The sequence below is a fragment of the Corylus avellana genome, chromosome ca10 (genome assembly GCF_901000735.1).
Source record: "Corylus avellana chromosome ca10, CavTom2PMs-1.0".
NCBI classification, from domain to species: Eukaryota; Viridiplantae; Streptophyta; class Magnoliopsida; order Fagales; family Betulaceae; genus Corylus; species Corylus avellana.
In genome coordinates, this window is record NC_081550.1 from 17,037,409 (window position 1) to 17,055,726 (window position 18,318).

At 38.1% G+C, this 18,318-nt stretch overlaps 1 protein-coding gene across 1 annotated transcript; it reads right to left on the bottom strand.

Annotated features, from left to right (window-relative positions):
• Window positions 1-10,229: 10,229 nt before the first annotated feature.
• Window positions 10,230-11,015, bottom strand: LOC132163048 (uncharacterized). The gene has a single exon (XM_059573249.1). It carries the CDS (start codon window positions 11,013-11,015, stop codon window positions 10,230-10,232), a length of 786 nt encoding a protein of 261 aa, XP_059429232.1.
• Between the last annotated feature and the right edge of the window lie 7,303 nt (window positions 11,016-18,318).

An 18,318-nucleotide genomic window follows, 5' to 3' on the forward strand; every position in this document is an offset into this window, starting at 1 on the left:
AATCTCTTCCAATGTTTCATATATATATTCTAATTTCTAACAACCAAAAAGAAAATTAGTAAGCGGTGTATTCTTGTCAAACAAAGATTGGAACAGAATTCCGATGAATGCGAGTTGTATGCACGTCGTATTTGTTGAGGCTCTCCACGACGTGAAAAATAATATATTTTAAACTTTTTTTTTTTTGTGAATTATGAAGATGAGAGGATTCCACGTCTTTTGTCGAATGTGTCAGAAAAAGACGTGCAGTTTGGTCAGAAAGAAGAAAGACAAAACAAATAGCCTTTGCGGTTTTCAACCTTTAGACTCCTCTTCAGCGGTGCCTCACTGGTTGGTGTTATTATGTGTTGAGAAATAATCTCACATCGCATGTGGACAAAATCTTGAACATGTTTATAAATAATTGACAACCTTTTTTTATTGAATCGGTTTTATGAGATGAGTTAGGCCCACAAATTTTTTCATGGCATCAGGTTCTACCACAGGACGAACGGGAGCCCACATTACTTATCTCGTGACAAAGACCAAGGAAAATACCAGCCTGCACAAATTTAAATAGAATAGTTACAATTGGCTTCCTCCTCGAACTTTTTTTATTTAGAAAAAAAAAAAAAAAAGAAAGAAAAGAAAAGAAAAGAAAAGAAAAGAAGGTTAGTGGGTGTCACTACAAAAAATTGTATTTTTAGTTACAACAGTTTAGTAACGTGTCAATAGGGTTGACACATTACTAAATGTTACTAACGTGTGTGTAGTAACGTGTTTGGCGTGTTAAGAATTTGGGTATTGCTAAATCCAATTTAATAACATGTCAATTTTAATACGTTACTATTTAGTAATGTGTCAGTATTGACACATTACTAATCCTTTTGTAACGTGTCAAAATTGACACGTTACTAACGTTTAGTAACGTGTCAATATTGACACGTTACTAAAATCTTCGTAATGTGTCAATTTTGGCACGTTACGAAAGGCATAGTAACGTGTCAACATTGGCAAGTTATTAATTAGTAACGTGCCAATTTTGGCACGTTACTAAATGTTGTGCAAATTTATTTAACTCGCAAGTGCACGAATCAATTGTAGTTTAATGGATTGCAAGTGCGAGGTCGATCTCACAGATAATTGTATTTTTGAAAGAGCAATTTATATTTAAACTAATTAAATCCTAATCTAGTTCCAAAAGGGTTTTGATTTTTGAGTTTTGAAAATTAAAGGATAAACATAAACTAAATAAAATAAGTAAATCTAAGGATAAATGTAATAAGGTTTAGGAATTCACACTCACCAAATCATAACAACATACTTTATGTTCATCAATATTAATCCGAAGTTCTCACAAATTAAATCATAGATCTGTTTTACTATGCTTCAAAAAATTAATCAAAACCATCTCATGTATCTATTCATTGACCAAATCACAAAAGGAATCCAAATTCAATTGAAACACCAGATGTATCCGTAGAACAAATCACAAGGGATATCCAATTTTTATGAGTTAAAAGCCAAGCAATCAATGAAATTATCTCCAATCATCACATGTATCCTTGAATCACAAGAGATATCCAAGAATCACTCCATACAATTGATTAGAAGTAAAACAATTGAAATATAAAACCCAATAAAATCAGAATAATAAAAACTTACATAAAAGTGATGTTGTTCTTCATCGGTAAGGCTTCATCGCCTACCTTAGTTGGGAATTTAGCTCTACATAAAAATAAAATATAAACCTAAACCTAAACCTAAAGAAAAACTAAACAAAAGAATTTTGCTCTCTAGGATTGCGTATCTTTTCTTGAATGCAAATAAGTCTATTTATAGGCTTAGGGAAGTCCTAGAAGCCCAAGTAAACTTAGATAATTCGGAGGTCTGTCTCCCAGTCAAAATAGAAGTCTGAAATCGGAATAGGATTCGTCCAGATTTGTGTCTCTTAATTGCGGGGCGATTTTGGCATAGAAACCGTCCGAATTACGAAAATCCTATTTCACAACAAATTGTAGTATTTTGAGTTAGCTTTCCAATGCCATTTGAATCACTTCAATCCAATATTTGAGCGGAGAGTTATAGTCAAAATACTAAGACATGTACAGAATCTGAATTTGAATTTGATCCGAAATCTTATCCAATCTGAACTTTAATCTGATTTAACCTTTTTCTTGGATTCGGTTGATCTTAACCACATCATCTAGGTCTTCTCAAAGTATGCTTTCTTCCAAACTTTGCATTTTTCCCTTTAAAGCTGTAGTTTTTCTTCAATGACCTACAAAATACTAAAAACACAAAACTAACACAAAATATTAAATAACGACATAGCTAAAGGATTAACTAATGTAAATAAAGGGGTCCAAATATGTAATATTTGGCACTTATCACTTAACGTTAGTAACGTGTCAATTACTAAATAGTGCAGAAAAAGAATTGTTTTTTTTTTTTTTATAATAAATTTCTCCGAAATTTATTTATTTGTACACCTGATAACATCAACATACATTTCTCAACATACATCCATATCCGATACATCCATTTGGATGTATTGCTCAACATACATCCATTTCTCAATCTCAATATCAATTGCTATCAACATATATCCATTTCTCAAGTCGTATCTGAACATTGTCCACAATATATATCCATTTGATGTCCACAAAACATACATATATACATCATTGTCTATATACATCAACATTGTTAATAAACAAATAATTTCAATTATATATATATCAACAAAACATAAGAAATACAACTTAAGTGATTCGCGAATACATTACATACAATGAACCCCAACAAAAAACCTTGTGAACACCATCATGACGGGTCAACTTCTCCACACTTACTGCAAATGATTAAACAACAATTAATCAACGAACAAATACTCTAACAATCAATCAAGAATCATCAAGTCTTAAGCGATTAGCAACGTCAAAGTATACGAAGGTCATACTCAACAATATTCAGGTTTAGTGACGTGTATAAACGTCAGATAAACAACTTCAACGTTATATCTACACTGCCAACACACACCTCAGGGTATATACATAGTTTCAATGATAATCCATTTAAAATGTGAAAATGATCTGAAATTACGAAGTATATATATGATCTACACGTATCCAGCATTTCCACAACCACAACACATATTAATTAGTATTCCTAATTCTCAAGTATTTTGAGTTAAGTATATAAACTATTTATGAATATTCGATAATAGCTTCTTATTAAGTCATATGTATACGTACGGGCTTACTGAACCAGTGGTACATTGTCTTGATAAGCGAGACTTTTGTCCACTTGGGGTCCGTTGTGGGTTTTTGTTTTGATTGCCGTCCTCAGCTTCTAGCCTTACGTCATCTACACATATTACGGTATAAATGTGTTATACACATGCATGTGTTCCAAAAACATATGAACAAAGTGTGATTACCAATAAAACTTACTAACTGCGTGAACAAAGCGTGGTAAAAAAATTCGAAAGCGCTTTTGAATGTCAAAAAACCTTTAAAAGGCCAAAACACTCATTTATCAAAAGCTTAAAAATGAAGCTTTTGCCAAAAAACGTTTTTTTTTTTTTTTTTTACTTAAAAGCTTTATTTTTCAAATACAATCCCAAATAGCCAAACATACCATTAAAATGAAAAGTATAAGTAAAAAAATAGCCTTTTAAATAAATGGGCTAGTAGGCCGATTTTTTTTTTTAATTTTTATTTTATTTATGACCGATATGGACCAACAAACGGCATGAAGGGAGCTTCACCAAATAATGACTTGACAGAGCCGTGGCAAGTAGAGGGTGGTGTGCTTTGTATCCTGAGGCAGTGGTGAACATTCTAGCTGCAAGATCATCAAATCACAAACCTCTGGCATTTAACTTTGTAGAAAAGGTGGAGAGAAGAAGTCATGCTAAGCGAGGATTCAAGTTCGAAGCAAGCTGGCAATTAGATGAGGAATGCAATGAGGTGATTAAGAAGCCGTGGGAAAGGAACGACCAGCTATTGAGTGGGATGCGCTCAGTTTGACAAAAGCTAGAGCTGTGCCAAACTGAATTGGTAGGGTGGAGCAATAGAAAGTTTGGGAACCACGAGAAGTTAGTTAAAAAAGAAGATAGCTAAGCTAGAAAAATTGCAGGGAAATGAAGAAGCTGGGCACTATGAGGAAATAAAAAAATTAAAAAAAAAAAATTGCAAGGAGAGACTGAGCTATTGTTAGAACATGAGGACATAAGATGGAAACAAAGAGCTAAATAAAATTGGTATCAAAATGGAGACCCAAACACTCATTTTTTCCATGCATGGCCAATTCTTTCAAGAGGATTGTTATTGCTCCTTTATTACTATTTAGTTGTCTTTTTTTTTTTTTTTTTTACTTACGTAAGTCTTTTTCTTTCTTTCCTTTAACATACGAAAAAGTATGTGAGTCACAGAAGGAGGATAAATACTATTAAAAAAAATCAAAGATGGAGATGGTAGGGATTGGACGAAACTTGAAGACATCAGCAAAGTGTTCATAAACTTCTACAAAAACCTTTTTACTACAGATAACACTGTAGGCATTGAAGAGTGTTTGGAGGGGATGGAGTTGAGGGTGACGGAGGAAATGAAAACACATATGTTGCGGCCATTTGTGGTTTTAGAGGTATACATAGCTCTTCCCCAAATGCATCAGATGAAATCTCCAGGTCCAGATGGTTTTTTAGCATGTTTTTATCAAAGAGCATGGCCCACGGTATGAGGAGAGGTATGTAAAGCTGTTTTAGATTTTTTGAATGATGGTCATTTTGATAATGCTATCAATGCTACTCATATAGTTTTAATCCCTAAAGTTAAAAACCCATCGAGTGCTACTAAGTTTAGACCAATCAGCTTATGTAATGTCATTTATAAGCTTGTGTCCAAAGTGATAGCAAACAGGATGAAGAAAGTGCTACTATTATATCTTCCAACCAAAATGCGTTTATCCCAGGCAGGCTTATCACTAATAATGTTCTTGTAGCATTTGAAGCTCTCCACACTATGGATGCTCGAATGAAAGGTAGAGAAGGATATATGGCAATAAAGCTTGATATGAGCAAGGTCTATGATCAGGTTGAATGGAATTTTTTGGAGGCTGTTATGAGGAAGATTGGGTTTGCAGATCGTTGGGTACAAAAGATACTGACTTGTGTTAGAACAGTGTCTTATTCTGTTTTAGTTAAGGGTCATGCATATGGAAATATTACTCCAACTCGGGGGATAAGACAGGGATATCCTTTGTCACCATATCTTTTTACCTTATGTGCTGAAGGGGACAAAAAAACCATATCTTCTTTGACAGTCTGTTATTCTATAAAGCTAATATTTTGGAATGGCTTGGTATACAACAAGCGCTTGACATCTATGAAAAAGCTTCAAGTCAGAAGCTAAATAGAGAGAAGACTTCAATCTTTTTAAGTCAAAACACAAAGATTGAAGCTAAGACTCATATTCTTTCCATAGCAAAAGTGAAGATGACTCAATAGTGTGAGAAGTATTTAGGGCTGCCCGCACTCATTGGGAGGTCACAAGTAAGCTCATTCACTAGGATTAAAGGAAGAATTTGGGAGAAGATGCACAGGTGGAAGGAAATTTTCCTATCTTAGGCAGGAAATGAGGTCCTTTTGAAGGTAGTTGTACATGCTATACCAACATACACAAGGAGTGTTTTTTTGTTACCAAAGACCTTGTGTAAAGTCATTAACTCTATGATGTATAAGTTCTGGTGGGGCCATAATGACAATTAATCCAAAATGGTGTGGATGAGCTGGGAGAAGATGGGGAGAGCGAAGGACCGAGGGGGATTGGGATTTCGAGATTTAGAGTGTTTTAATATGGCTTTATTTGCCAAGCAAGGGTGGAGACTCACACAGTTTCCAGAGTCTTTGGTAGCCATAATTTTTAAGGAGAAATACTATCATAATGGTAATTTTTTGGATTCTTCCTTAGGGTCCAGACCTTCTTATGCATAGAGGAGTATTTGGAAAGCGAGGAAATTATTGCAAGATGGATTGATGTGGAAGGTGGGAGATGGGCGGTTTATTAAGATTTGGGGAGATCAATGGTTGAATTCTCCATCAACAAACGCAATCCAGTCACTTGTAAGAGTTTTTGGAGCAAGGGGCTATTGTCACGACACTAATTGATACAGATACTAGATGGTGGAACATTTCCCTGGTTAAGGACATTTTTAATGAGGAGGAAGCCAAAAAAATTTGTGGAATGACTTTGCCCAAATTCACGAGCAGATCAATTAGTTTGGGCAGGAAGAAAAAATGGAATTTTCACTGTCAAAAGCATGTACCATTTGGCGAAGGAGCAAATCAGTATGGAAGAAGGAGCTAGCTCTCACCCTCAAGCATTGGTTATGTTATGGAAGAGGATTTGGCATATTAGACGCCCAAGGGTGGTAAAGATGTTCATGTGGAAGGCTTGTAGTAATATACTTCCAACAAAGGAGAAGCTCTAAAAAACCAATTTTAGTAACGTCTTGTATAGTGTTGGTTTGAAAAACCGACACTCCAAGGCATCGGTTAAAGGGAACCGACACCATTTTTAATTTGGTGTTGGTTCAACAGTAAACCATCACGATTATGGGTCTCGGTTGAACAGTAACAACCGACACCAAAACCCAATTTGAATTTGAAAATTTCTCTTTGTAGAAACCCAATTCCACTCCGCAAGGCATTAAAAATGGGAAAAAGAAAACAAAAAGTAGAGAGAATCAGCAAAACCCAATTCCTCTTTTCTGTTGATTATTTCTCTCTACATTTTTTTTTTTTTTTTTTCATTTCAGAGTATTTTTTTGAGAATCAGCAAAACCCAATTCGTTTCTCATTGACAAAATCGAAAACCAACAGAATCAGCTAAACCCAATTCATCTCTCAAGAAGAAGAAGAAGAAGCCGTTCTGGCCGACGTCAACAGAGAGAGATCGAGAAAAGATCTTTGACGCCAGAGATCCAGAAGCTTTTCCAGATCTCCGACATCAACAGAGAGAGATCAAGAAGCTTCTCTGGCGAAGAAGAAGAAGAATGAGGAGTATAAGGAGATCATGGAATTAAAGGAGATCCGGGAGAACAAGAGAGATCGAGGGAGAGGGAGAGGAAAAAAAAATGTGAAAAAGAAAAGAAAAGAAAAAGAAAAAAGAAATGTAAATAATGAAAAAAATGAAAAATGAAAAAAATAAAAAAATGAAATATATATATTTCGAAAATTAATAAAGGTGATGGTTTTTCAAAACCGACATCTTTCGGTGTCGATTTTGTTTAAACTGTCACCTTTTCCCATTTTTCTTACCCTAGATTCTCTACTCTTTAAAACCATCACTATTAAACGAGTAATTTTAGAAGGTCTATTTGTGTCCTATTAGAATGATGTGGCTATTTTTTTTTTTTTTTTGGAAAAATTGAGATTCTTATTCCAAAAAAATCATAGTGGGAAAATACACTCATGGAGGGGAATGGCTTCCTCCCTCCTTACAATACCATAGATACATGGCGGAATCTCATCCCTCCATAAAAAATCTATGACATGATCGGTAGCATTTTTTGCTAACTCGTGAGCAGCATAATTAGCTTCCCTAGGACAATATAATACACACGTATTGCCCATAGTTTGCAGTCCATTCTGAATGTCTTCTATAAAGTGGCCGTAACTACTTCTGCATGGATCCAAAGTATTAATTGCCTTGATAATTTGCTGAGCATCTCCTTCTAGTGTACATCCTGCACCACCAAGATCCTTACCCATCATCATGGCATACAACCCAGCCATTGCTTCAGCTGTAGCCGAGTCAAGAAGCTGTTCAATTGTAATACTTCGTGCTGCACAAACTTTGCCCATGAAGTCTCTTGCTATGATCCCCAATCCAACACGTCCTTTGTTCTTGGAAACCATCGCGTCCCAATTCACCTTGAACATATGCCGAGAAGGTGGCTGCCATTCAACACTCTGTAAATTCTGCAAGGCCTGCGTATTTTCATTTATTCCATCCTCCATTTCATTAGCTTTCATGAATTCCTCCAAAGAAATGCTTGCATTACGAGCCAGCTGGATTGGGGGAGTGAAAATCCCTCCATGAATAACCGTATTTCGTCTTAGCCAAATCTGCCTGGCAGTGGTAGCAAAAAGTTCTAGCTCATCCCTTTCACATCTCCCCATCATTGATTCAAAAACTTTAATGAACAAACTCTCCCCACACACCCTTTTCTGGAACTTGATTATGCTACCCCCGCATACATCTTGGGTTGTGGAGCAACTCCAAAGTATGTGCTCCACCATCTCTTCATCTTGTTCACATAAAGGACATAAATTTGTGTCAGTCACACCCCTTTTAAACAAATTAGCCTTCGCAAGCTCTCCAAATGAACATTTTAACGGCATTTGGAACCCTTAATTTCCAGCAAGCTTTCCACACCGAACTCTCCATGTTAGGTCCAGACCCTCCACCGCCTTCCAAAGCCAAAAACTCTTTCTCCATGTGATATGCACTCCTAACAGAGAATTCCCCATTAGTAGTGCATCTCCAAATCATACAATCTTTTGGACTTAGTGGGCTAAGCGGAATATTTTTTATTAAATCAGCTTCCTCCTTAATAAAAATGTTGTCCACAAGGGGACCATTCCACACCTTCATGTCTTGGTCAATAAGCTCCACCACTCGAGCTTGAGCCGACAACACCCGAACTAGAGTTTGAATGGAGAAAGATATTGGCTATGAAATCCATCTATCCCCCCAAATTTGTACATATCTCCCAACCCCTATCCGCCAAATAAGCCCATGACTAATAACCGGTTTTGCAGGTAGAATGCTCCTCCATGCAAAAGAAGGTCGTTTCCCCACATTTGCCTCCAAAATCAAAACATTGGGATGATACTTGGCTTTAAAAATTTTTGCGACTAGAGATTCCGAGTTTTGTAACACTCGCCAAAGCTGTTTTGCCAACAGTGCCTTGTTAAAAGTCACCAAATCTTGAAAACCCAATCCTCCATTCGCTTTTGCTTTTCCCATCCATTCCCAACTCATCCAATTGATTTTTGAAGTGTTCTCCTTATGCCCCCACCAAAATTTTTGCATCATCCCATTAATCTCTTTACATAACACTCCCGGGAGTTTGAAGATACTCATACAGTAAGTGGGAATAGCTTGGGCCACTGCCTTCAATAATACTTCTTTCCTGACCTGTGATAGAAACTTAACCTTCCAATTATGGATACAATTCCACACCCTGTCTTTTATGCTCTTGAAAGCTTGCGCCCTCGACTTTCCTATCAAAGTTGGTAGCCCCAAGTATTTATCATAATTGTTTGATGCTGGGAGACTCGACAATTGGGAGATCTCGGCTCTTCTTTCACTATGAGTGTTCCGGCTAAAGAAAAGTGAGGTCTTCTCCTTATTTAATTTTTGACCTGATGCGAGTTCATATTTTTCCAGTATTTTTGTTAGTCGTCTCCATTCCACTAGGTTTGCTTTACAAAAAAAGAGGTTGTCATCTGCGAAAAAAAGATGGCTGATGCTTGGGCTATTTTTTGAAGTGGGAACTCCAGTAATAACCCCTCTATTTTCAACTCTTCTCAGCATCGCACTTAATGCCTCTGCACAAATAAGAAACAGATATGGTGATAATGGGTCACCTTGTCTTAATCCCCGAGATGGAACGATGTGTCGCATTGGAGTACCATTAACCACCACAGCATAAGTGACAAAGGTAATACACTCCATGATCAAATCAATCTACCGCTTTAAAAAGCCCATTTTTGCCATAATTGCCTCCAAAAAAATTCACTCCACCCGGTCATAAGCCTTGCTCATATCGAGCTTTATTCCCATGAAACCCGCCTTACTCCACATTCTAGTGTGCATCGAGTGTAAAGTTTCATATGTAGCTAGAATGTTATCAATGATCAATCTATCTAGGAGAAAAGCATTCTGATTACATGAAATAACATGAGGTAGGATTGGTTTGAGCCTGTTTGCCAAGACCTTGGAGATTAATTTATACATCACGTTACACAGACTAATTAGTCTGTAATCCGTCACACAGACGGGATTTTTAATCTTTGGAATAAGAACAATGTTAGTAGCATTAATACTTCCATCCAATTGAGCACCATTTAAAAAATTTAAAGCTGCATGGCATACCTCCGGACCCAAGGTGGCCCAATTTTGTTGGTAAAAATCTGCTGAGAACCCATTCGGACCCGGGGCCTTCAAAGGTGCCATCTAATCAAGGGCTTGATTCACTTCACTTGTCGTAAATTCTCTTGTCAAATTTTGGTTCATATGAAATGTCACCTTGCTCTTAATTGCACTGGTGCACTCCTCCATACCACTCAGCTTGGCTAATGTAAGTAAAGTTTTGAAAAAACTAACAAAAGCATCACCCACAGCAGCTGGCGAATCACATACACGATCGAGAGCATCCTTAATAGAAGTCACCTGATTCCTCCTCATACGTTGTTTGGCACACGCATGAAAATATTTTGTATTCCAGTCCCCATTTTTTAACCACTCCACCTTAGCTCTTTGTCTCCATTTAAGATCTTCTTGTTCCAACAACCCATGCAATTCAGCTTTAATCTCTTCCTCAGCTTGGTGGTTCGGCTCTCTTGGCTTAGTTTGCAACTCTTCTAAAATTGCAGTTTTCCGTCGAATTATTTCCTCATTAGACAGCACCTGCTTTTTCACCCATACCTTCAAAGAATGTTGGCAGGAAGAAAGGTTGCTTTTGACCCTTGTCCAAGGATTTTCATCCCTTGCTTTTGCCCTCCAAACACGCTTAATTGTATCTTCGTATCCATCTAGTTTGGTCCATCTTGCCTCAAAACGGAATTGCCTATTTCTCTGCCTTCCAGAACTGCCCATCGGACCAAAAGAAATAATAATGGGGTTGTGATGCGAACTTCGTCTAGCCATGACAAAGACTTCCACATTAGGGAAAAGTGAGCACCATTCTCCATTGGCAACTGTCCTATCCAGTCTTTCCTTTGTATCTTCCATGCCTCCCATTGGTCCAATTGAATTTTGGACCCTAAAACCCCAAGTCATTTAAATTACAGTCCATGAGTGCCTTTCTCCCCCCTTCCATGAGGCTTCCGCCCTTCTTCCCCCTCCCCACTTCTCACCAAGATGAACAATTTCATTGAAATCCCCCATGCATAGCCATGGGACGGGGGAAAACAATGCAATATGTCGCAATAGAGCCTATGCCTCCCTTCTCTTTGCAGTTTCTGGGTGCCCAAAAAAGCTAGTGAATTTACACTCCCATCATTCGTTCTTTTGATCACCGCATTGATGTGTCTACGGTTGAAGTTTTGTATAGTCACCTGAAACTCATCATGCCAAAGGAGAACCAACCCTCCACTACGACCCACACTTTCAACCACAAACATTTGATCATATCCCAATTTTATTAGTAAAAATTCAATTTTTTTATTCATCATTTTGGTTTCCATAAGAAAAACCAAACAGGGTTTCTTTTCCTTTACCATTTGGCAAAGGTCGCGAACCGTCTGGGGGATCCCAAGCCCCCAACAGTTCCAACATAAGGCACTCATTGTTGACGGCGGGGCTGTGACCCAACCTCCGCCATGCTAGTTGCTACAATTACATTTGATTTTCCTTTATTCCTTTGGCTTCTTCCAGCCTCCTCCACCAAAGAAACACCTTTTCTTTTTCCTTGCTGCAATTGTTCCCCATCGTGTGTGCTCTCTTCTCCACTACCATCACGTTCCTTGCGCCTCCACATTGGCGACTTTCTCCACTCCCCAGTTTGCTCAAGGTGCCCCATGTGTCCCTTCCTAGCTCCCTTTTGAGCTACATGTCGATTTTGAGCAATAGGTAGCGATAATTTGTGGGTTGAGCCCTCCACGTCATTGAAAAACTTTCTCATATTATTCTGAATTTTATCCACGTATTCCTTCTCTGCTGTACCCCAGACCATTTTTTCTTTTAATGTGTCCCACTTGCCCACATAAACATTAGATCATCTTGTGCTTTGGAAATTCCCCATAATATCTTCTTCTTCATTAATCCTCAATTCGCTATTAATTGTAGTATCCTGAGATTTCTGCCCTATATCACTAATATTAGGAGAGCCAGAATCTTCCCATCGAACATGCCTTCCGTATCATCATCATATCTCATTACTTTCTTTCCATATTCAGCTCTTGCCGTTTGAGGCGTTACTGTCTGCTACGAAGGAAAAGATTCCTCCCCTTCTCGCGGTGTTAGCTCCTCCGTATCTGACTACCTACCACCGTGATTCACCTCCTCTCGTCTATCTCTCCCTTTTCTGTCACGAGTTGAGGTGTGTTTCGTCCCTTCATCTGTGAAGCCTACATCCCACGCTCTTTCCGACCTTAAGTTTTGTGATCGTCCTCCCCAGGCCCCAATCTGTGTTTTGAAGAAGAAACCTTGAGCCAAGAACCATACTGTGCTTCACTCTCCGTCTCTTTCATCTTTCTTTCTCCTAGACCACCACACCTTCTAATCCCATGCCAAACTACACCACAAAAGTAACAGAATTTCGATAACTTTTCATATTGAAAAGCTACCCAAATTTGCTTATTCTTTACCATTATAGTTCTTCCTTTAGCTAGTGGTTTAGAGAGATCAACCACAATCTTCACCCTAAAAAACTTGCCCCATCCGATACCATCATCTAACACATCAACATCCTCAACCTCTCCAACTGATGATCCAATCTGCAAACAGACATCCTTCCCCACGCAAGCGAGAGGCAAATTATACATTCGCACCCAAAGTGCCGCTTTATCAAAATTCAACTCCGAAATAGGAGTCAGCCCATCAAACTCAGCCAAAGAAATAAGATAGCCGTCAAAGGTCCAAGGCCGTCCCTCCATGATCTTGATTTTATCTCATGCATGTTCAAATTCAATGAGATAAAGATTAGATCCCACCTCCTTGAATGTAACTCTTCCAGTCGGCTTCCGAATCCGAATCAAAGGTGTCCTAAAAATATCCTTTCCAATGTACCTATCTGCCAAAAGTTTTCCAACCAAGCAAGATTGACCTCGTTGAATATTTGGATCCATTGCTCTCTCTTGGATTACTATTGGTGCACCTTCCTCCTCTGACAGTGAAAACTTACCCCAAAGGGTCACCAGCTCCTCAGTTGTGTCTCTCATCCCCTCACACACGATCTCTCACTCACCACTCCTCACAGATAACTCTCCGCTAAGAAGGTTCAAGAACAAAACGCTATCTATGTATGCCCTAGCGTGAGTCGCTACGAAACCCTAGCAGAGCGTAGAGAGAAGAGACATTGATCAGAATGATGTGGCTATTAAAATCGCTATTTAATCAAAATTACAAGTTCAATGGTAATTTTAATAACCACATTAGGACACAAGTAGGCTTTCTATAATTACTCGTGATTGGACAAGTTGGAGGACTCGGACATGGAGAGGGTTGTGGCTCAACAGATTTGGCTCAGAAGGAATAAGGTGGTCTTTGGTGATTAATTTATATTGCCAGCGAGAGTGATACAGCAAGCAACAGATCAAATGGAGGCTTTCACCAAAGCTGGGCAAGCACGACAGAGCCAAAGTCCAATTCCCAGCGATAATGTGATGTTGGTTTGGCATAAGCCTCTTAAGGGATGTATAAAACTCAACTGAGACGTTGCAATTGACAAGAGGCGAAAGAAGATGGGAGTAGGCATCAAAGCCCGAGATCATGAAGGCCAAGTGATAGCTACGAAGTGCACAAACAGACCCTTCATATTAGATCCAGCTTCTACGGAAGCAATCGCGACATGGATGATAGTGGAGATGATTGGTCAGTTGGGTTTATAGAGGGTCATATTGGAGGGTGATTCTATGGAGGTCATCAAAGCTTTAAACAACAAAGAGAGTTGTTGGAACAGTTTTGGGGCTTTGATGAATGATGCTCTGGATCTTCTCAACTCTGTCCAGAACTGGAAGGTGCAGCATGTTAAAAGGACGGGTAATGGCGTAGCTCACCAACTTGCGAAACTGGCTTTAACTCTAGATGATGATCAGATATGGAGGGGAACGTTCCCAACTTGTGTAACAGAAATTATTCTTCCTGAGCAACTTTAAGCTCTTTAATGAAATTCGACCCATTTCAAAAAAAAAAAAAAACATTCTTGTATGTTTTTAAATTTTAAATATTGTCTTTTTATAATTTTGGAGAGTAGTAAATTTTGGAAAAAAATATAATAATATCTTGCATTAAATTTTTGAACTTAATGAAATTACATATAAGAAAAATTATTGAAATATAATTAAATTTTCTTAATTAAGCTAATTTAATGACTAGTTCGCTCTTAAAAAACCAGTTCAAAAATTATGCTTTAAAAAATCGGTTTAGCCTATTTTTTTTAAATGGGTTCACGCCACATGTCGCACTTTTAAGAGAAGTTTCAGCTATTTTATATATATATATATATATATATATATATATATAATCCTAGACGTATTAATACATAATAATTGTTTTTTGGAATACGGTGGTCTTTGGTGGAACTTTCAGTCCACCCAACCAAATTCTGAAAGAAGTTGAGACAGTTTTGGAGATTTCAAGCAGACCAACTTATCATCAAGTTTAATTCGGACCGGCCAGTAGCTTTCCCACAGAGGATAAACATGGGTGCGGCCCCCCACAAATCTGGTGAAGATTAATTGGGACGCTGCTGTGGATTCTACTAAGAAAATAATAGGATTGGGGATTATCATCCGGGATGAGAAAGGAAAATTTCTAGCCGCTGTTAGTAAGCATCAAAGACTTGCAGTGGAGCCGGTGGTTGCTGAAGCAATTGCTGCTATCAATGCTGTCATATTTTGCCAAGAACAAAGCTTCCGGAATGTTATATTCGAAGGGGATGCTCTACAGGTGGTTCGGGAGGTCAATTCGGAGAGACACTGCAGCAGCAATTACGGGCATTTGGTGGAGGACATAAAGCTCGGACTCAGGCAGTTGAACTCTGCACGATTTACTTACATCCGACGATCAGCAAATGCAGCCGCTCACGCGCGCACTAGCCGTATTGGCTAGGACCCATGTCACTGGTGTTAGATGGAATTTTCTTCCACCCAACATTAGTGGTATTGTACAGTGGGAGGAATCTCATTCCACCTCTTGATTTTTCGCTCTTTTTGGGCATGAATAAGATTCCAGATTATTACTTCAAAAATAATTTGATTTATATTATTTGTTTCCTTATTTGATTCGGACATTAATAATACTTAATTTATTGAATAATTTACATATGAAAAACTCTTGAAATATAATTAACGCAATTAATGACCCATTTTTTAAGTACAAAACCGGTTAAAAAATTATGCCTTAAAAAATCGGTCTAACCTTTAAAAAAAAAATGGGTTCACGCCACATGTCGCAATTTTAAGACACTTCTAGGAGGAGTTTCGGTTTATGCCTTAAAAAACGGGTGTAACCTTTTAAAAAAAATGGGTTCACGCCACATGTCACAATTTTAAGGCACTTCTAGGAAGAGTTTCGGCCTATTAAATTGGGATAAAGTTTTCTTCTAACTTGGTATCGAGTCTATTAAATTGACATGTATTCAAAATATACGTCAATTTAATAATTGTGTTTGAGAAAATTCTTCTAACCTAATTTGAAAGAAAATTACATCATATTGTTCAAATGATCAAAGCAGGAGCACGTGAGGGGTATCATTCCCTTCCTATCAAAGTTTGTTTGTTTGTTTGTTTGTTTGTTTTTTTTTTTTCCAATTTGATATGTTTTATAAACGTTAAATCCATGTATACTCTAATTAATGTTACAATATCACAAATACAATAAGAAATTTCTTCTATTCATACCTTATCCGTGCATGATTTGTTTGGCCACAGCCATGGCTAACCAATCTGTCAATATATATATATAAGGGTTAAAAACCAAATACCCCCTCTGGGGTTTGGTAACTTTATTTTTACTCTCCTGAGGTTTCATTTTTATCACAGGACCCCCTAGGATTTTGATAAAGGACCAAATTAGTCAATCCGTTAGTTGACCGTTAGGACTGACACGTGGACCAATCAGATATTGACACGTGGCATCTATTTAATTTTTTAAAATTTTTTAAAAAAGGTATTTTAACAAAAAAAAAAAATTGGGGGTGGCTCCTTATGGCCATGGGGGTGGCTAGGCCACCCCTATCTGGCCGAATGGGGGTGGCCAAGCCACCCCCTGCACACCAGGGGGTGGCCGAAACCACCCCTTGTAAAAACTGGGGGTGGCTCGGCCACCCCCTCGAGCCACCCCCTAGTGCCCAGGGGGTGGCTAGGCCACCCCCTCTGGCCCCCATGGCCAAAGGCCACCCCCAAATGGCCAAGGAGCCACCCCCAATTTTTTTTATTTTCTTTTTTATTTTTTTAATTTAAAAAAAATTAAATATGTGCCACGTGTCAACATCTGATTGATCCACGTGTCAGTCCTAACGGTCAACTAACGGATAGACTAACTTGGTCATTTTTCAAAATCCCAGGAAGGTCCTGTGATAAAAATGAAACCCCAAGGGGATAAAAATAAAGTTACCAAACCCCAGGGGATATTTGGTATTTAACCCTATATATAAAGAGAGAGCAATTTGGTGAAGGCGGCTATGAGGTGAACGATAAACATAGAATCTGAATTAATCAAAATTTATTTCTTCTATGTACATGTGTATACTTTGCTGAATATTGCACAATACTAATCACAAGAATAGGAACATGTGTTGTTAAGAAAATTATTAAAAAATAAATAAAAATTGCCTGTCTACTAAATTTTAGCGGTGTGAAAAAACTAAGCTAGAAGTTCTCCTTGTGAAAGTGGAAGCGAGTTGATGAGTTTAGGCAAAATTCTTGGCAGAGCTTCTTTAGTGATTTGGTAAGCCTATGACTACCGCAGTAGAATACACCTGCAACAACACCGTCATCAATAATCAACTAGGAGTATTTGTTTTTTTTTTTTTTTTTAGAAAAAAAAAAAAAACAAACTAGGCGTATTTGTAAAACAATAACTATTTATTTTTAGAGGTAAATACATTTTCTCTTTATGAACTATAACGCATTTTTACTTTGCCCCCATGAACTATTAACCCTACTCGACCCCCATGAACTATCATTTTGTGCCAAAAACTCTCAATTTCATCAGTTAAAGGCGTTAACTCAGATGGTTAAGATGACAATACATTGTAGTTTATGGGGGCAAAGTAACAATGCGTTATAGCTCATGAAGGTAAAGTGACAATAAATTGTAGTTCATAGCGGCAAAGTGACGGGTAGACCGCCTAAGTTAACGCCTTTGACTGACGGAAGGAAGGCTTTGGACACAAAATGGTAGTTCTTAGAGGTTGAGCAGTAGGGTTGGTAGTTCGTGGGAGCAAAGTGAAAATGCGTTATATTTCATAGGAGAAAAGATAATTACCCCTTATTTTTATTTTTTAAAAAAAGGTGACTTTTTTCTTTTTTCTTTTTTTTTTTCTAAGCAAATAAGGAGCGGGTACAGGATTAAAACACCAAATAAGGGGTGGGCTCCCCAACAATACACACAAAATGAAAATTACAATGCAGAAAATACACAAATAGTAGGCAATAGGTCATAAATGACCCAGGCCTCTCCAGAAAGGCTTCTAAAAGTGGTTAAAAAGGCAAAACCTAGAGACACCCGAAGGTAACCCACAAGCAAGCAAAGAACAAGGCATCCAAAAGGATGCCAAAGGAAGGTAAGCAACGTAAGAAATCGAAATGGGTCTGAAGGAGAAGCAAACCGGCATTTGGCAATAGAAATCCTCACAAACAAGCTCAAATAAAGCAATACAAGGCAGTAAAATAAATTACAAAGGATAAGCATAAATCCAAACCCAAAAACCAGAACCACCTGCAAGGGAGTTGAGGAAGTCGTGCCGGAGCGAGGCTGGAAGGCCGATTTGACAGAGGAAGACAACTTTAGCTCCAAAAGAGCAAAAACCGAAACCCAAAACAGATCCGAATGAAGGAAGCGATTTGGCGGTGCAGACGAGGCGGCATGACGGCAAAGGAAGCACGGGTGATGCGATTTTGGGAGGATGGGGGATAAATCGCACAAGGTGATAACAAAAGTGGTTAGAGAAAACTATAAACCATGAAGAACCAAAACCTTCATAAGGAAGGAAAGCAAGGAAAGGGAAACTAGGAGAAGGGGAAGGGAGGAGGGGAGAAGAAATGAGATTCTTCCCCCCTCCCAGACTAGTCGGCGGCTAGGGTTTCTAGGAGATAAGAAGAGAGAGGGCAGAGCGAGGAGAGAGGCTTCAACCAGGAATATTTTTCTAGCTTTGACT

What these genes read in the sequence shown, in the direction of transcription:
- LOC132163048 (XM_059573249.1), bottom strand. Translation starts at nt 11,015, where the DNA reads ATGGGAGGCATGGAAGATACAAAGGAAAGACTGGATAGGACAGTTGCC.